Source organism: Orbicella franksi, chromosome 1, assembly GCF_964199315.1.
Source record: "Orbicella franksi chromosome 1, jaOrbFran1.1, whole genome shotgun sequence".
NCBI classification, from domain to species: Eukaryota; Metazoa; Cnidaria; class Anthozoa; order Scleractinia; family Merulinidae; genus Orbicella; species Orbicella franksi.
In genome coordinates this window covers 30,160,846-30,180,995 of record NC_138145.1, presented here as the reverse complement: position 1 = coordinate 30,180,995, position 20,150 = coordinate 30,160,846, and the positions used below count along the sequence as shown (strand labels likewise).

Sequence of the window (20,150 nt, the reverse complement as noted above, 5' to 3'; positions counted from 1 at the left end):
GCACCTAATTGTGTATGCATCAATGGTACCAATGTCGAGAAAGAATTTTATCTCGAAAGCAGAAGAGATAAAATAATATTCACACATGCATTAACCCAGCTCTAAAAGTAAACATTCATCTACCAATCTTGGGGTAAATATGGCTTCATATCACGTTACACCGCCAGACGACAATATTTCAGCGTTTTAAAACAATGGGAAGGAATAAATCAAAGCAAGGAGTCGGCTTGCTAACAAGGCATTAAAATAAACTTTTAGCAGTTCCTTAGCAATGATGATCTTCGCTGGTACTTTATTGTCAATTGTTCGAAGCAATGTGTTTCGATTCAAGTTAACAAGTTGTTGCTAACAAGACAGCTAGGTGTCTTGTTCGATTGCCACAAAGGTTAAACTTCGAAATACGGTTGGTCTCCGTGGACCTGCAAAATTTCGGAAGATGTTTTCATCGGTGAATATTAAATGTTTCAGTTGGAAATTCTAATAAGCGAATTTAGGGCCCAATTGTAAGCGAATTTGCGGCCCAATTAATCAGATTTCAGGAACGGGTTATTAAAGGGATGAGCAAGTCTTACGACCGTTTACGATAGCTTTGGATAGGCCAGAATAGACATTGTTGAAGAGAAAGGGGAGAAGTTCTTAAAGAGAATTGCCAGTTCTCCAAGTGGACTGTTACGTTGGCTAGTCAGTGGCTAAATTTAAACAGAGACTTACCCACAGTTTGGCGTCTGTCTTGTTAACCGTCCAGGGTTAAAGTGGATACGTGTGACACAGGAGTATAAGGTTTGCCTCTTGATGAGCGCACAGTCAAAATATAATGACTGGATCGTGATTAGCACACGAATTCTTTGGCAGCAGTTGGAGATCTGATGTCAAGACAATTAACACATCTTTTGTGTCGGAACTTGGTCTCATTTTTCACCTTTCAAGACCACACACTCCATGGACAGTGTTCATTGAACCAGTTCGACCAACGAAAACACTTCCAAAGCATCAAACATATCAAAAATCATTCTTCCAATGACTGTGTTTCACGTAAATGCTGTATTTACCGTTGAAAGGGTAAACATGGCTAGGTAAATAGACCTTGTTTGCTCGAGCTGTTGCCCTTGCTGAGTTCTTATCTCTAAACTAACAAGACAGCAGCTTTCAGGATAACATTCCGGCAGGGCTTTGAGGAGTACCTTCATTAAGCTCTTATCACTGACTCATCATAAGGCATCTCTGATAACGATCCAAGTGAGCTGTCGTGGATCAAGTGAAACTGACGGTACCGTGCGAGAATGCAAGACAGAAATTAATTCTAACGGTCTGACGCAAACTAAAAAAAGAGTATCAACCTTATGTTTGAAATTTTCTGTTAAAAATACCTGTGTCGTGTTTAAATATCCCCTCAAGTTCATTTTTCACCTCTTTTTTTGTAGCTGGCTCAATTGCTCCGTGTTCGATAACCTCAGTCAGAGATAAAATCGGATTTTCGGTTGTTTTAGTCTAGCGTGCATATCAAACGTCAAGTTCAGTGATTGGAAGGGGATCTCGTATTGGTCAAACGATGAACGGGGTTATAAAGTGACTGATAACATCGCCTTTGTTGAACAGTACTAACTAATTCGGTATTGTGTGATTGTAAAACAAATGAGCGTGTTGTACAAGAATAGATTATTCTAAGGTAAAGCTAATTCTCGATTTTCAACACTGGAACGCAAAGCGTTTGAAAGGTTTGTTTGATCAAGGTGCCTGCCAGTTGTGGTCTTAGTTCACCTTAATGAATTTCTCCTCATAACTGAAAAGCATTTTTGAAAACAACATCTCAAAAAAGGTAATCTCTTAGTTAATTTAATTAAAAATTAGCACTGATCTTCAGATTAGGAAAGCGCCACAATTTGTCTTTGTCATTTTGTCAAGCCAACTTGTCATCTTTCCTTTTTGTGCCAAAAATTAAATTGTTTTTAATAAAATAAATCATTATAAATCATATGATAACAAAGAAAGTTCTAGCAATAATAAGAAAAATAGATAATGGCAAATTCCTAACTGTAGTGAAGCATGCCGCAAAACTAGTAGGCATGCGCAGTAGAAAAGCGTACCTTCCAAAAACGCAAATCTAATAAGACGCGACATTTTATTTATGAAAGTGATATCCATATCAAAAGAACATTAGTGTTTAACAGCAGCAGAACGCCCCTGTAACCTTTCCGTGTGTTCAGATGATAGCGTGTTGTTCTTATCTCTTTCTCCTTGGTCGGATCGGACTGATTGAATGCAATTTCCTGTACTGGATTCCACCAATTGTGACATCAGAATGGTCGAGAGGCGAATTAACGAGAATAACGTATTAATCAATTGGAGAGATGGAGTTAACTGATAGAGACGCTATTCGGAGTGCTCTTTGGTCTCCAATGACGAAGACGACACAGTGCGGATCTCAATCGAAACGATTTTATTTGCAGCCATGTTTTCCGCGTTTAATCCGAAATGATTTCTTCGGAACGATTTGTAGCCTTCGTGCCGGTATCCCATTTCCCTGTTGGACCTCATAACTCAGTGTGTACGCTGATGATGACACTGATACGAGTGTATAGTTCTTTCATCCAAATAAACGATAAATTCGCTGCAAATCCAAAATGCTGGTCCTCTCAACACCTCTTGTGAACTTATTAGCATAATATGATCTAACCACCAAGACAATATCTCCTTCATGATGAAATAAAGCACTGTATTCTCAAAAACTGTATTTTGCGTTTTCGTTGTTATTTTTTTAGAGAAACTGGATCTGATCAATTAGAATTAAGAATGAAAAGTAGCACGTCTAATCAAGTTTAAAGGCCATAGCCATCCAGTGGTCGATTTTGGTGGACATTGCATTTCCGACAATTCAAGAATCTTTCGACGAAACAGGAAATTCTCTGAAACTGCAAGGTGGCCTGTTATCGACCTGAAATGACTTCATTTTCAAAAGATCAAACCATATCGAAAAGTAAATCGCGTTTGGGTGGTCAAATGACATATCATGTCATTGTCTTTTTTTTATTTGTTCATTAGATTACAATTGTCTTGGCACTACCAACAAGCAGACCTTAATGTCCACTCCTGCCAATTGTACGTGTTAGCTAGCGCAAAGTTATTTGGCCTGACGAAAACTGTTACATTTTTAGCAAATCTATAATACGTATTTTTCTCGTATGCCCTTATAAGGAAGTACACACTCAAGATTTCTCTGCACAATGACGCGATGAGTCAATTGTTGATGCAATTTGCTTCTGCCGGTCAGAATTAATCATTGATTGTCCTTTTTATGCATTTACCGTACACGGCCCCAGAGTGAAAGGAAAAAAAATACGAGTTTTGAAACTCTACATGAAACTGGATCGCTGTAAAATTCATATTATAAACGCAAATTAACCACCATCTTAGATCAAGCGGAAGACTTTTCGAGCGATAGCAATTCGGCGACTGCACTTTCAAAGTGCAAATTGTCGTCATTTTCTATTTTCCAATTGCCCATAATGCACTCTGTTTGCCCCCAAATTTTGCATAAACTATTGTTGTGAAATGCTCTTGGGAATATGCAGACCTCCCAAGAGTATTTCACAACAATAGTTTATGCAAAATTTAGAGGGTAAACAGAGTGCATTATGGACAATTGGAAAATAGAGAATGGCCATTTGTCTTCAAGGACACTTGACTGTCGAGAAAAAATAGAAACACTACTGAAAACAAGCTGAAAAAACAAATAAAAGCTGTTTGACTGGGGCTCTAACCAGCTTAATTTACTCTGTTTGTAGTGAGAAAAAATTGTTTTATCAGGCGTGTGTCATGTTCATCTGAGCTGCAAATGAGCAAACATTGATACTAAAGCCCTGGCCAAACGGAGTCGCAAGTAGACGCAAGTTCTCAACTTGCGTCTACTTGCGACTCCGTTGACTTGCGATGACTTGCGCTCACTTTGGTCGAGATCAAATTTGCACCAAGTCGACGCAAGTTTTTCACCGTTTGGCACCCAACCCAAGTCAACGCAATTAGTTGAGTGACGTCCATTAACCTATTATTAGATAATGAAGTACAGGATATGTCTGCATTGAAATGGTTTTTTTTTTTTTTTGCGACCTGCGTGTACTTGCGAGGAAACTTGCGAGCCCGTTTGGCCACCCATCGCAAGTCTCTGCGCAAATTCAACTTGTGACTACTTGCGACTACTTGCGAGTCCGTTTGACCAGGGCTTAAGAGGTGATTTTGACAAATACGCTTTGCAGTACTTTGCAGTATAGTACCGGATGACTTGGAAAACGAAAAATATTTTGGGATAAAAAGGAATAGGAAACAGTAGCTTTTTTTTATTATCCCTGCAAGTATTCTGCATTGACAAAAAGGAAAAACTTTCTAGTGTCCAAGTTGTAAAAGGATTTGTCAGTTTGTGTTTCTCTCGCCTCGAGAAATTCTTATTCTTCTCACCGCTTCGTTTTCATCGGTCCATAAATTCAGCTATAAATGCATGCCAATTATTGCCGGGCCTTCATGATAGTCCTCAATAGTCTCATTTTACTGCTATGAATGACTTATGGAAGCTATCTTCAGTGCTATACGTGTGCTGTTATGGGGGTATATGGCCTCACCTGAGGGGTTTTATATGCATCAACCAGATATCACTGGGCTACCATATCACTGAATACCAAAGGCGTACAGTTTGGAAGGCCGTGAAAGTTATAGAAACAAGACTGAGTAATATTATCGGCGGGGATTCGAACTTGCAGTGGGAAAGAAAGAAGCAGAAGGCAAGCAGCTCGGAAAAAAGCTGGGCGTTGGGGTAATGGCTATACTAAAGACGTACTGACGGTGTTCATAGGTCTTCATAGCGGTCACTCTCTTTGTTCAATGTTGAACGAAACCAAGAACTATCCGTGCAATTTAAAGTATGCTACCACCGCTGCGGTGAAAAATCAAACTTTGACACTGATTAAAAATTTATTGCCATTTGACAATTGGGATCCTGTGCGGTCCTTAAGCCTGTTTGCTAAAAGGAGAAGAAAGAATGAAAAGCAGTGCGAATTGACGTAAACGTTTAATATTTCCATTGTTTTTCATGACCGCGAAAGCAAACGCTGCCGTGAAGCACAAAAGAGATCGGGAACGATTGCTGATCGTTGTTTGGTTTACTCTTTCGATAATTGCTCCTTGTTGATTAGACTTTCTTGGGAAGTTAATTAAGAATGTAGTAAGAGATAATAAAGCTAGCGAACAGAAGAATCATAGAAGATTAGCGCAAGGATGTGAACAGTACCTGATTTGTCTTGTGCCAGTTGATTTGGCGCCGCTACTGTTGTTAAAACAGTCTGTGACAATTGGGAGCTTTGACTGAGCTTTTCTCCCGCTTTGTTCGCGCCGTTAGTTCGTTCTTTGTATCTCGCAGCTGTAGGTTGACTCTCTTGTAACAGTTATTCAAGGTTCAGTCCGGCTTAAAAACATGGTTTAATGAAAGAGAATACACACACGCTGAGAGGAACAATGCGGTTGCCATTTTTGGCCACGATACCCCGCCTGAGTTTGTTCATATGAACAATTCGTTTATTGAATCCACGAAAAACAACTGAGATCAAAGCCGCTGCCAGCATCAATGAAGGGCTTGATTCATTTGGGCGGGCTTACTCTGCAAGGAGTTTATTTCTTTTTAGTCAAAAGGTCGTTTAAAGATCGCCAAACTAGTTTTGAACTACTTCTTGAAAAAAAGAAAACGTGGCAAAAAGGTAGAACTGAAAATCCCAACTAAACTCTTGTTTGGGGTTAAAGTGAAATATAACGAAACACTGAAATGATGTGCTTTATCCTTTGCTTCATAAGGACATTTTAAAGACCACTACAAACAAAGCACTTGTCTTAAACTATATATCACACTCGACAAAGTATGGCAAGAATGCCAAGTGAATGACCGAATAAGTCCGGCTAAGCTTAACTTAACCGCCGCCAAGTCTGAGGACACTACATTTTATCACTTTAACCCGTATATTTTAACGTTGTGAACAGCTACAATATACCTAATAAGTGAAGAACTGTCTAGAACTGGCTATAACAAGCTTCTGCCTAAAAATTACCATCATACGGTCACGTAAGAAGTACCCATATTTTTTGTAAAGTGGCAAGCCCTCTGGAGATTCGGTCATTGTAACTTATTTATGTATGCATTGCGTAGACAACAAGACTAACTAGCAGTCATGATGTTAATCAATCATTTTTATTGGGTGTGTAAAAGAGGCTGGTGAAGTTATGTAATCCTTTTATAGAATTTCAAAAGCTCTGATCCAAGACAACCGTGCCGTGCAAGAATTGAGATACGGTATCAGTCCGCCGATTTGTTAAAATTTCGTCAGTGTAGAAGTGGGCCGAAGTTCTTGACCTGCTACGTGCGTAGAATGTTAAGGAGAACTCAAGGGGACGGCAAACTGTTTACATGACTCGAAAAGTCAACCATTTTACAGACAACCAGCTTGCGAACGTAATTTGCCGATTTGATTTACTAACGTATTCAAGAAACAGTCCTGCAACAGCTACCACGCATTATGCAACACATTTTCAAAGGATTCCAATACTTAGTACTTACCCTCAAGAACGTGGTGACTTGAAACAAATGATATTCTGAAATCTTCTTACTAGTGCACTTGAAGCACGTCTGGTGCAGATCACCTCAGCGAAGTCAGAGTCAGTTTGCACTTTGTGCGGTGCCGGACAACTGTCTTCACCAAGGATGGCGTGTACGTTCTGCTACTTCTGTTGTTCCTTTCCATGCAGGCTCTGCGGCGCAAATTAACGCAATTAATTGATAAAAGCGGCTAATTTACTATGTGTGCTATCTTATTAATCTCGTAGTGAGAGTATTTTTATCGCTATGGCGACACGAGACGGTTTTTCAACTCATCCTCTTCCTTACAAACTCGACGTTTCCATCCGTCACCGACATAACAACGCAGGAACAGAATCTTCTGCAGATACTACCTTGGCAAAAACCGTCGCATTAAAGGGAAGAAGAGAAACTGACGTCCATTTTTCGTCTGTCGTAATCGGAAATAGAGTAAATAAACGTTATGGATATTGTTTATTTTCGTGTACAAACGTTGAAATAGACCCCGATATGCGGCGGTCGGCCGAAGTCGTTGTAAAATTCCCGCGCGTACAAACAGCTACAGGTGAATCGTATCGTTTGAGATCGAGTGAAGTTGTTAGGATCAAGCTCAGCACAGTAAGTTCCCTTGCTTCAGTGGTCAAGTTATAATTATTCTTAAAGTTCACGTTTCTTCCTTGCAAGACTTACTATAAAGTTCGTTGTTGTTGACCAATATTTTGCTTTTCACATGGGTGGAATTAATCAGGGATCTTTTGACGCAGCATAGTTTCCTTTGACTTTAAAGTGTGCCGCTTCAATGTTATATCGTAATGCTACAATGATAAGCGTGTAAGTCTGTTAACACACTAGTCATTTCGCTCTTGAACCGCTGGATTAACAAGGAGCTGTCATGCAGACACCGACAACGTAGCGGTCCCTTTACGTAAGACAAATTTGCCTACAATAAATGCTTAGCACGTTCACCTGGTGTGATCGTCCGAGCGTTGAAGGCCTTGTCTCGAGCAAGCGATTGCTGTCGGTGACCACCGACGTTGTTTTGCGGCTCGTAAACCAGAAAGTAGACTCACATTTGAAGCGGGGCTTGCGCGCTTGCGGGAAGCAGCGGTGAAGAGCTTGAGGTTACTCGCTGTAGTGCTAAAGACTCCAGAGATGGCGACTGCCACTCAGGCAACAGTCTCTGCTCGCGTTGAATGTCCAAACGATCACACCAGTCGAACTGAATTCATTACTCCTAACTCTAAAGCATTTTCCCACCTTCTTTATGTACGCACATTTCACAGCAAACTTCACAGGCCACCCTGAGTACACCGATGCAAAATCTTACGTTGTTGACACGAGTAGCCGCTTTAAAACCCGTCATTATGAATAAAAGCCTTTGCTTTGAATTAATTCCAGTGAGTGTTGTGAAAAGAAAACTAAACAACCTTATCAAATAGTACGATTGTATTGCTTCAACTCTCTGATTCCCAAGAGGGAACTGAGCATATGTTAAATGTTTCCCTCTTGATATCAAAATATGTTGATGTCCTGCACAAGAGAATAAACCAAATCATCAACATAATCAACAGGATATCATTTCCTTGATCTACCACAAAATTCTCAAAACTAAAATTGAACTAAAAGCAAGTGGATCACTAAAGAGATTTAAAATCTTGAGCCTGCGTAAAAATGAAAATGGTTGTTTTCAATACAACGTAAAATATTAAAGTCAAGAGCACTTGTTGCCTAGTCATGCTTACATCATTTGTTATTGTTTGGCAATCTTGAGTTACTTCTAAAACTCCTCCCATCACTTTTGTAACATTAGTGAATATTGGAACTCTGAACTAATGGCTGCATCAGCTCACTTAAGAGTTTCATTTAAGTTTAAAGTTTGGAAGCAGGGAGTTTTAAGTACTTACTTTGTTATAATAAAAAAGCCACTTGTTATTAACCTGTTTAATGTAAGGCAAAGCATGTATTCGGTTTATTATATTAACACCAATGAAATACCACGTGAGCTTTCGCATGAAAACATGATATTTTCACACGTGAAAATAACATGTTATTTTCACATACGAAAAGATCGCGTTGCTACGGTAACATAATAAAATAATCAAGCCTTTCGCAGCGAAAGTTAAATGATTCGTTATTTCATTGGTGTTTATATAAATGGAACATTACACAGCCGCTTGGAGATGCGAAATTTCCGAGTCTTCTCGTGTTGAAAAATATCACTCGTGAAATATTTTTCAACACTTGAAGATAAATTTCGTATCTCCAAGCGGCCATCTAATATCCTCTATATACACCATACGAATATAACAGCAACGCTGATGTGGTCCTGTCTAAAAATTAAAAAAAAAAAGCATCTCAACGGACTATTTAATAGGTCTCTACAAAGAAGAGAACTATTGGTTAAAGAAATAATGCGATAAAATATAAAACTATAAAACAATAAAGAGATTTAAAAACTGTTCCTTTAAAAAACTAAAAAAGACATCTTTCAGATCTTCGGTTTAATTTTTTTTCCAATCACCCACGTTGAGAAGTGTCGAAATCGTTGTTTTGAACTGATTAAAACAACTAAAAAATCGTTAGAACTAGGAACTCATAACCGCCCAAAAATATAACGGTTTAGAATGAGAACCAAGAGTCAACGTTCACACGTTTTATCTTGTATTTCTTTTGTGGATAACATTTACAATGCCAACTTGCCAGCGAGTGTCCCCCTGTCGCTCGCACTCGTCAATTTCTCTTCCCAGGTTCCACTCAACGCAAAGCTCAGAGTGGACGCGCGCCACTACACTGCGCGTGCTGATGTGTTTGTGATTTGAGGCTACAGCAGAGGTGCGATACATAGATATGCTCTTGATAGAGCAGAGACTCAACAGCATACTAAGGTGGTTTATTCGTATATGGGTTATTGACCAAGCGTGAGGTCAAGATGACTGGCAGTATTGGCCAAGTTCTTTTTTTTTGCGTGTTCATGGACCATGGAGTCGCAAAAATTTAAAGAACGGGGCCAATATCCAGCCATCTTGACCGAACAAGCTTGATCAATAAAGGATATATTATATGGCTTTCGGGAAAATGTTTCTTGCGGGACACAGCGGGTAGTCCCAGGCGGGTAACTGATAGTGCCATCTTGCCCGCTAGCGTAGCCAATCACAGCACAGGATTCGGTTCATCTTGCCCACTCACGGAGTAAGCCGTATAGTAAAAGCTGTTATCACTGCGGTTCCCAACACTAGAATGACGAAAGCTTAATTAATTAAAGTTCTTTTTTTATACCGAGCAGTCTCGGGTAAACTTAGCGCTTGTAGTGTAGCAAGCAGGCTAGCGAGAGAGGGATGACCCACGAAAATAACAGCAAAATCAACAACACTATAATCCTTTTCCCACACTCAGAGGTGATAGAACTGTATGGTTTCATGCTTGCCGAAAGAGCAGAGCGAAACGTTTACACGCGCGTGATGGGCGCCAGAATTACGCGACTCGCGCTGGCTACGAGTGTTGCCGGAACCCGGGGGCTGAGACAAAACTGGAAGATTTTACTTGCAGTTACATCGAACTTCATCGAACTTCATCGTAGTTTTTTCTTCTTTCCTGTTGAAGTTGAAGTAACATTATCAGTTATATCCTTTATTAATTTTCATGCACCTGCGAAGCTTGTAATAAGTAAATGACATGTTCAATTGTTCAGCCGGTGTGACAATTCTCATGAGTATTGAATCAGTCTGTAGTCAGTTGTCATAGCAACAAGGCGACTAGGTTTGTGAATCACAAATCAAACTTTATGTGCTCTTCACTTTGGAGGAAAGCTACGGAGCGGTGAAGATGTCGAAGAAGTGTATTTGCCAGATCTGTTCTTGCGGGTAAGTTTTATTAGCTATCTTTGATCGATACAATTTTCGGCTAAGCGAACCCAATCGCCTTATCTAATTTCTCAAATTCCAGTGCTTAATCGATCGCTATATGTTACCGTGTTGAGTAAACAATCAATAGGAGAAGTAGTTTCGTTCTAGCATTCGCTAGGAGGCTTTCTTTATTGTAATACTACCAGAAATTGTTTTGTAATCTATCCGTCCTTTATTCGATAATAAGAGATTCGAAACCCATTCATGGAATCTAATGTTCTTCAGCTGTGGCAGATGTTAGTTCAAGGGAACCATTATAAATTTGTTTTCTTCGAAAACCACTTCATAAGTCCCTGATCGCGCTTCACAAATAACACAAGAAGAACTCGATAAAATAAATATTCCACATTTTCTACAATTTGATTTATTATCGAACGCGTTTATGTCATAAGCTTTATTGCCGCAAATTTGCTTCGATTGTGTTGGGATTCTAATTAGAACTTGTATTCGATTTCGCAAGTGTCGAAGATGGCATGTTGCTATTGTGCTAGCTTGTGTTTATTGAACGTTCACGGATCGGATCATATCAAATATTTTTCCGTTTCGAGGCTTGCATGATAAAAATGAGCATTGTATTCGTAATTCGTGTGTTAAGTTACAAGTAAATTCGATACAACAGCGAGGCACAAAGAACACATTCATCAGACAGGTACATGAATAAATGCTCGATCGATAGGAAGTAAAATACTTTATTATGTAAATTTGAAGTCGACGTGCAGTCTTTTAACTTTTAGCAATGTCACTTGAAATATTCAGGCATTTTAGAGTAATAATTTTTCAGCATGTGAAAGTGATGTTAGGATGTTGTACTGGTTAGAGAAAATTATCTCAAATTTTAGCAAACAAGAAGTTGACATAATAATTATTCATTTGTATCCGATTACCAGACACGTCATATTGAAACTTGCTCAATTCATTACAGGAAATGGAGAACTTTCATGATCAGTTGTTTGAAATAATGATTTAAACCAGCGGGATACTTACAGTTGTGAATAATGCTCTTTGCTTTTTTACCACAAATGGAAAGAGAGTATTAGGATATTTTAAAAACATGAGTATGTTTAACCCGGGAGGGGGGAGGGGTACTCTACAAATTCTTCTAGGGTCCAAGCCCTAACCCTTTTGTATACCATTTTGACGTAAAAAGTACCTCTTTTGTATATCTTAACTGAAAAAGGCATTCCTTGCATATACTTTCATAATTGTCAAAAAGGAAGCATTTTTGTCATTTTCATGTAGTACTTAATAAATTAAATGATACAGCCATAAGGTTCATCTGTTCAAAAACAAAACAACAGATTTCCCTACCCTTTCATTGACTAATAACTGTAGTCAGTTCAAGGAAACAAGATATTAATCCTCCTTGTATTAACTCCTTATTTAAGTTTTAAATTCACTTTTGGGAATTTGGCTGTATATCATGACAAATTATACACCATACATTGTACTTCATTTCTGTTTATTTTTGTACACTGTCACCTGTCTGCCTCACTATGCTTTACACAGTGAGATAGAAATAGACATTGATTGGTGTAGTATGGTGGCTGAGATAATAGACATTACAATAAAGGAGAACTTTATTTTAATTCATTTTGTTGATGATCATTATGTGCTTCCACTCGTGAAAATCCTTTCATTACAAGCCCAAAGTGCATTCATGTAAGAGAGCATCACATGTTCAGTAGCTAAATGTAAATCTCAAGGTGTTCAGCCTATGTAGCCATCCTGGGGGGGGGGGGGGGGGGGAGGGGCAGGGGTAGGGGGAATCCCATATTAAAATGACTGGGGTGCTTGTCGTACCTTTTAGGGGTTAAAAACATGATTTTGGTACCTGTTAGGGTGTTCAGCCCCAAAAGGTCCACAGCGGGAGCTTTCGTGGTACACTTTAGGTTATCGAGCCAAAAAAATATGACAGGAGATAATGTGTTGTTTTAGAACTGGTACCTCTTAGGTGTGAAAACAATTTCAAGCTACGCCACAACACAGGATCTTGGTACCTCTTAGGGTTCTTTTCAAAATTTCTGACAAGCACCTTGTCCTTTTAAGATGGGAACCCCACCCCCCTCCCCCTAGGGTAGCCATACCTACCCCCAAGGAAAACAACAGTATAGGGGCAGGGTATGGCTAAGCTGTGGGTGCAGGTGATATATACAGTTATGTTTTATCAACTCATCCCAAAATGGTTTTCTGCGTTTTCTCGTGCTTTTCTTATGAGTCGCCCTCAGTAACCTTTTTCCTCCCCTAGAAGTTCCACCCCCCACAGATATCCCAACCGAAAAAAAATGGAAAGGATTACAATTGAACCCCTATTAAGTGGTCACCTATTAAACGGCCACTCCCATTAGTCGGCCAGTAATCAAAGTCCCGATGAGGTTTTTTCTATTGTTTTACCTCTATTAAGCGGCCAGCCCCCTTGAAGCGGCCACCCCCTTTGAAGCGGCCACTATCCATTTTCTCAAGGGTTTGGGCCATTCAATAGGGGTTGAACTGTATTGTCGTAATCGTCTGTTACTGCCATATTGGTTTATTAGAGATAAGAACTGAAAATCTTGCGGGATGATGAAAATGCATTTTAATTTACAGACGTCATCGATGTCCACACGAGGGTGCCAGTCCAAACCGAATTATCAACAAATCCAATCAAGATCGTTGTCACGTGAACTCAGAGTACAAGACAAGTTATCAGCCAGGGCAGCGTAACAGGGGACCGTTTCGCCGTCCAGCTGATCTACTTATCAGTAGAGGGGACATTGACAAAGACACCACGCATAAGGTAGACTTTGTACCTTTTGAGGTTAGACCTCCTAAGCAGAAAGAGCCCGAGAAATACGTCCCAAATCCAAACCCATTTGAAACTGTGTCGGAGCACCGAGACCATTACCGTGGAGTGCGCACCATTCCTGCTAAAATCCCGCCATACCTCCGTGGAGAAACCATGCGAGCTCCCTCAGCTAAGGTTGTCTACAAATCTATCTCGCATGATGACTATAAGGGCTGGACTCCGCAGGTCCAGCGTGTGCAACGCAGCAACTCTTACGCGCCTCCCACCGATCGTTTTAAAGAAACGTCCATCCACCGACAGGATTTTCAGAGGTTTAACCAGCCACCACGCCCCACCGGGCGCCAGCCAGACAAGATAAGATACGAGGGTCCCGTTTCGTCTGTCACACACTACAGGACGGACTTCACAAACAAAGAGATACCACAGCGGTACGAGCGCAAGAGAGAGGAACGCGTGCCCCCAGAAGAACCTTTTAACAGCAACTCGGTTTTCAAGGAAGACTTCGTGGACTTCCGTGGCGCGCCTAAAGCTCCAATGTTCAACCCTGTCAGTGATTTGTTTAAGAGTTCTGATCCCATGCAACAGCAGACCACAAAAAATGAAGATTTCAAGAGCTGGGAATTGTCACCACGTAAGCAAAAAGAACCGGAGAAGTACAAAACACCCGATGGGGCAATGGACTGTCAGACAACACATATGGACTACGCCCATTTTGGAAAGAAAGCCGTCCCAGCCAGGACCGCTAGACCGCGAACTAAGCTACGATTTGGACGAGAAGACGCCCTGGATGACAAGACCAACTACGGCCTCAGTTTTAAATGGTTCTACGAACCTGTAGTGCATTCAAAGGGCCCAGGAATCAAAAATGAAATTTTCCCACCAATTCAGGAAAAGAGCCCGGAGAAGTCGGAATTCCTGGATAAGTACAAAAGATTTAATGTTGTCCCTCCCAAGATGTTCCGTGACCGGAGCTCCCTGTTCAAGACCTCCGAGACACTCGCCAAGGATACAGTGTATGATGACGACTATGTGTGGCCCCGAGTCAGTTGTCCTTATGATGCGCTCGTGAAGGGCAAAGGAACATTTGTGTTTGATCACGAGACTGAAACAGGGCATAAAGTGTTCGAGACTATTTCTGAAAATGTGCGTAGCATGGATATAGCAGCTGCGTAACTAAGGGTTTATTTTGAATGAGTCAAATTTGAAATTTAGGGGGTGATTTGCTCAAGATATAATTTGTATTTATAACAATTTTAAACTCGTGTACAATGAAGAGTTCGCGGGACAATGCACAAACAAATGGGAATTTTCTCTATTTAGTACCATTAAGTGCTTCCTTTGCTGCACTTGATATTTTCATATTAGGAAACAGAGGAAAAGTGTTACGTGTACATTCAGTCATTACTTTTGTAATCTGCAATATCGGCCAAAATCTTCAATTTGCGCGTATTAGGTTAGTTTTTCTACGACAGAAGGCCGATTAACAGAAATTCCAATAAAAAAAAATAGCGCGAAAACTACGCAAATGTAAATGTTTTATTGCGTAGCCGCTGCTTAAGTGCAACGTTTTGAGTTCGCTTGCAACAAAAGTCACTAATCTACGGAGGGCTTGCAGAACTGATTTTATCTAGGATTCACGAAAGATAGGTGACCACTATTTAAGTATTTAGAATGCGATAACCAGTTTTTAGATGTGATATCCAGTTGTAAGAAACTTGTAAGACATACAGAATATACAATCAAAACTAGTAGGACGCTCGAAAGGAGTTTTCAGATTGATCTTTTGCGATGAAATTCAAATAGATGGCAGTTTTCTAAATTCTTAATGTTAACTGGTTCGTTGTTTGTCATTTGAATTTGAGAACCGTTTTGTAAAATGAAAAATATTTTGATAATTATCGTACCACCGCAAGGTATAACAGGGGTTTGAAGGCAGCGTGGCCGAGTGGTTTAGGGCGTTGGTGTTGTAATCCGAAGGTCCCAGGTTCAAGGCGTCCACCCTGCCACTAGTGGGATTTGTTTCTCGGTAGTCCCGAGTTCAAATCCTCGGTCACGCTTTGTAAATAGCCAACTGGTCTGCCTCCTGCCAGTTGGGATTTTTAACTATGTTACGTTTATTTGAAATATTTGTTTCCTTTGTTTCAGTGGCATGCCTGTAAACTAGCAAGGCTTAGTGCTTGTATAGCTAAGTGCATGACCACTATAAATAAGATTTACTCCTTTAACAGTAAGGACACTCTGTGATATTCATCTTAAAGATGGTACATATCTTTGACGGTCAATCCTGGACATATTTGTACAAAGGGGGAGAGGGCTTTTCGGGTCCCACTTTTCAGGGGTTTCTCCCCTCGATCCGCCATTGGCTATGAATCAAGATTAGGGTTTTACACATCATGCAGGCATTATTTTGAGCATAATAGTGAGGCAAAAGAATCGACAATCATGTCGGAATAATAGTGACAAAAACTGGCTGACGGTTGGGGCTTCCGCGGGCCAAGCGAAATCTCGGCACCAGTCCCTTGACTATGCAGTACACACAGCACATGTCTAAAGATTTTGCTAATTGAATCAGGGTGAGGTTTTTCATTATTAGCATTAACAAATTGACATCAGTTTTTCATGTGTCTGTCCTGTTATTGATCATGAATCTACTTTGACAATGTTATGATGAAATTCATTGTCAGTAACAGGACAGACACATTAAAAACTGACATCAATTTGTTTTTTAAGATAACGAATTGTCCGCTCTCGCTCGTTGACGCATCGCATAAATGATAAATTCATGTGTCTGTCCGCTTATTGGCAATAAAAATTAGCCAATGAGCGCGCGAGAATTCCTGCAGTTATCTTAAAAAACTCATTCTCTACTTGCACAAATCCCATAATACACCTCTTCTTCCCCAAAACAATTTGCATAGGCATTGTTTTAGATTTCTCTTGGGACATCTTCATGTCCCAGGAGAAAATGCAAACAATGATTATGCAAAATTTTGGGGGTAAAAGAGGTGTATTATGAGTGTGGGACTTGTGCAAGTAGAGAATTTCACAATAACAACCTAGAGTAATGAAGAATTACACTGAGGCGTCGTTCAAGCTATGTCAGCATAATGGAGCATAACCATGATGCCTTTCCAGCGTGATGGTGAGATTTTTTCGAGCATTAGCATAAAAGTGAAAAATTTGAGCATAATGCGAAAACCCTAATCAAGGTCGAGGATTTCAATGCTAACCACGAATGGATACGTGTAGAAACAAGTTCAAGACAGACCACTACCAGCCAAGAGTTTTATTTTCAAGTATCTCAGATAATAGATAAAATTTGATATCGCCATGTATTACCCATTACTTTAAAGCTGACGAACATCAGCAAATAACATATTCATTAATATTTATAATTGGAGAGGTCGTTTTTGTTACATAAAATAAAGTGAAGTGCCACTTATTTCGTTGCAATATTTAACTGTTCTTTTTACGTTGATGATCACGTTTTCTTCTCTTTTTTTTAGCCAAAAATCTACGTTTATTTGGCGGCATGTCTTACGAACGCAAACGGATGGTTTCAATTTTGTTCTTCAAATTGAGAAAATGAAATCTGAGGGGCAGGGAAACCTTATTTCCTTCTATCTCAAATTTCTTCTCCGCCCTTGAAGTTTTGTGTCCACACTACAGCTACCAATGTCGCGACGTAGAGTCGGCAAACAATTGAGAAATTGCTTGAAAAGTTTTCGTTCAATAAATAGAATGTTCATTTGTGCAAATTTTTCTATAGGTAATATTATTTTTTACTATTATGCTGTGTGGCACGTGTTGCAACACCAGCGGGAGTAGACGGCGCACATTCCAATTTTCTTGACCTTGCCGCAGTATTTGACTCTGTCTACGCAGTTAGCTGGAGAGAGAAAAGAAAGAATGTTGCAATAATGTTACAAGAGCAAAGCAGTTGATGTTAATTTTAGTTTACTTGCATGCACTGGCTGCAAATTTAGCCTCTGCGATACGTTCAGTTGGTTGGGGTACAGCGCGAAAAAGCAACGAGCGAAAAAAGGAGAAAGGTGCTTGGTGCTGTTTTCTTTCGTCGTTTATCACGCTGCTGCCCAACTAACTGAACACCTGGAACAGGCCTCTGCAATGGCTATGCCTCATGCATAGGCTTCAGCATGAGCGTTCTACGTTAGCCCGCGTTACGATCGTTTCGTTGGTAAGAGCCTGAGATTTGCCTAATAGCTTGAGTCGCCACATGGAACAAAGCGCTTTCTTCCCTGTCCGACCTCTTCCCCCACCCCCTTGCGCCCAATTCCTGCACCTTTCGCGCCTTCGCAAAGGAAACGACTTCAACGCAGGCAACCTCTACACAAACTTTTAATTCGGTAAGGAAATCTTGCTCTTTTTGCCCTAGTAGATATGATAACCTCACAAGTCGGTTAATGCGGGAGATACTAACCTCTAGTGCATGATTTTCTGTTACAAGGTTCCTGTAAGGCCGGTTTTTCCTGCCATCCACACTGACCCTTCGCTGGTTTTAAGCTTTTTGCAAATACGCATTTCACGTTGCGCAGTTTAATTCCATGTAAGCCACAGGATCGAGAACACTGACGAAGAGACATTATCAAGAAATCAGTAATCACGACTTTCAAAATAAAATCGTAAATAATTCAATGATGGTTTGAATGTTTATTCGCTTGATTGAGATCGGGATGGGTACTTACCGCTGACCAAACAGACGCCGACCAAATTACATGACAGTCTCTGTGAATACACCGCTGGCGTTTGATTGGTTTAGGTTTGTGAATACAATGCAAGTCACTAACAACGGCACCACCCGGACCAATACAGCTGATATGTCTCTCCTGCCATCCACGGAGGTGCGTCACGCAGTTCTCACACTAAGTTCAAAATAGATGGACCATAATACAATCAGATTGAGAGACTACGAAAGATAACGAGTGATTCTGAAACTGTTTTATTCATGCTATGGTGTCAAATTGTGATATATGAATGTACATGTTGAACTAATGATTTTAAGAGAAGCTTGAGTTACATTCTAAAACTTTTTCTCTTGTGAAGACACTACCTCCTATTTTTTAAATCCAAGGTTAGACATCTGTTAATCGAAAACATATTCCAACCGGCAAGTTGTCCAACAAGTTAAAATTAAAATAATTGAAATAAACTACGGACGAACACCATTACTGGTGAATAAAACCAAACAAAAAGCATCGTTCTAGTTCATCATGCGTCCATTGGAGGGTAGATATTGTGCGTACCAGAGACCTGACCTAGGGCTTCATTAAACTGTTATAGACTATGGCTCTCGACCAGTGAAGGCGCGATAAATTTGACAGTCACGAGTGAATTGTTTGACGTACGTTTACATAAAACGGTTGGTAAAGAAAACTGACAACTTCCTGGGTTTAAAAGTCTCCAAAAATTGAAACAAATAAACAACCGTACTTTTTAGTATTTGTTAACATTTCATGGAACTTTATCCTTTTCTTAAGGGGGCAACTTTTGCGTCTTCGTACGAGGCTTCTCAGATTATTATTATTAGCCGTTTTTCCAACTTAGTATTATTATTCAGTGATCGCCTTAATTATTAAAGAAAGTTTCAAAACTTGCCTTGCTCCAATCCGTTACTTTCCAATAACCTAGAAAACAAATTACGAGGGGTCAAAGTCACGCAACACTAATTACTCACATAATAGTAAATTTCAGGCTGAAATCGAAAAAAGAAAGCAAAATATCAGCACAACGAAATAAGTGCAAAAGAAAAAAAAATCAAAGAACGCTGGACTTTCACAGAGTGACGAGCGCAGTGGTTAGGCCCACAAACGGCTTGATCTCAAATCGTCAGCTGTCAAAGTGCATATCCTCCTAAAGAGCGTTAATTTACATTATTAAATTCACGAACTGCGAACGATTACCGTTTGTTTGGGTGTCACACTTAAAACCAGCATTAAAGTCATACCATTGCAGTTTCATTTTCTCAAGTTGTGTTATTTTTGTCACAAGATTAACCAATGAACGGAGAAGGTATGGAGGCCTCAATTCTGAGTGCGATACAACAGTCTCTTCATCACCATCACCGTGATCAACATGTTTTGTTTGCCACACCATAAACATATACAATAACAAATAAAAAGGCGGCGAGGAGACCTCCAAAAAACCATCAGGCTTATAGTGGAAGCCACCACAGTTGTTAGTACAGGGTGAATTTCAATTTGTGTACACAGCACAAACAAAAAAAAACATCCTTGCTTTAAAACATTCTTGTTTTAAAAGAGAGGTACACGACCATATAAGCGCAGCGTCGTCGCAAGCGTCAAGATTTCAAACCTACTCACCCTTGGCCTGATCTTTAACAGTGAGCTGCACAATTCCTTGATCTTCTCCAACGACGTTGGTAGCAACACACTTGTACTGGCCTGACTCCTTGACCAGAACATGTCGCACTAACAGCACTCCGTTTGGTAGTAACAAATGCCTGGTGTCATTCTTGATCACCACCCTGTTTCTACTCCAAGTAACACGAGGTTTAGGCTTTCCACTCACAGTGCATATCAATATTAGATTGTAACCTTCTTCTACAGTGAGGGAGGATATCGTCCTTCGTTTTACTTCCATCTGAGCCATTGCATAGCCTTCAATTCGTTTTTCATCGTAAAGATGTCTAAAATGGCGCTCAAGGATTTCAGGAGGTACTAAAAGGAAATGGAAAATGTTGAGGATAATACTACCACGCTTGTTAAATCTATGAATAACTACTTGTTAACCGAGAGTGAGGTTCTTTACGGAGAAATCTCTAACCGAGACTATGACGTATTGACCAAATGATAGCGAGGGCAATACGGCAAGGTTGAGA

General features: G+C 40.0%; 3 protein-coding genes across 7 annotated transcripts in view; 1 reads left to right on the top strand and 2 right to left on the bottom strand.

Moving 5' to 3' along the window:
• Nucleotides 1-8,629, bottom strand: part of LOC145502350 (thrombospondin type-1 domain-containing protein 4-like) — a 31,664-nt gene extending 23,035 nt beyond the window's left edge. The window contains exons 1-2 of one of the 5 annotated variants that reach the window (XM_081481654.1): nucleotides 7,298-8,629; nucleotides 6,590-6,780 (exon numbers count right to left, since the gene is read on the bottom strand). The gene's annotated coding sequence lies outside the window, so the exon portion shown is untranslated. Of the gene's footprint in view, nucleotides 1-711; nucleotides 1,699-6,589 lie in introns of those variants that run through there. The other 4 variants (XM_081481687.1, XM_081481678.1, XM_081481645.1 and 1 more) reach the window with 4 other exon arrangements.
• Nucleotides 8,630-9,155: 526 nt separating this feature from the next.
• LOC145502429 (uncharacterized) lies at nucleotides 9,156-15,930 on the top strand. Its single transcript, XM_081481761.1, has 2 exons — nucleotides 9,156-10,467; nucleotides 13,093-15,930. Exons 1-2 carry the CDS (start codon nucleotides 10,430-10,432, stop codon nucleotides 14,462-14,464), a joined length of 1,410 nt encoding a protein of 469 aa, XP_081337887.1. The 5' UTR covers nucleotides 9,156-10,429; the 3' UTR covers nucleotides 14,465-15,930.
• Nucleotides 15,931-16,285: 355 nt separating this feature from the next.
• Nucleotides 16,286-20,150, bottom strand: part of LOC145502319 (hemicentin-1-like) — a 68,451-nt gene continuing 64,586 nt past the window's right edge. Inside the window, exons 65-69 of the mRNA XM_081481581.1 lie at nucleotides 19,633-19,989; nucleotides 18,908-18,936; nucleotides 17,998-18,174; nucleotides 17,733-17,880; nucleotides 16,286-17,180 (exon numbers count right to left, since the gene is read on the bottom strand). Of these exons, the coding sequence (XP_081337707.1) occupies nucleotides 17,080-17,180; nucleotides 17,733-17,880; nucleotides 17,998-18,174; nucleotides 18,908-18,936; nucleotides 19,633-19,989 (812 nt within the window). The 3' untranslated portion in view covers nucleotides 16,286-17,079. The remainder of the gene's footprint in view (nucleotides 17,181-17,732; nucleotides 17,881-17,997; nucleotides 18,175-18,907; nucleotides 18,937-19,632; nucleotides 19,990-20,150) is intronic.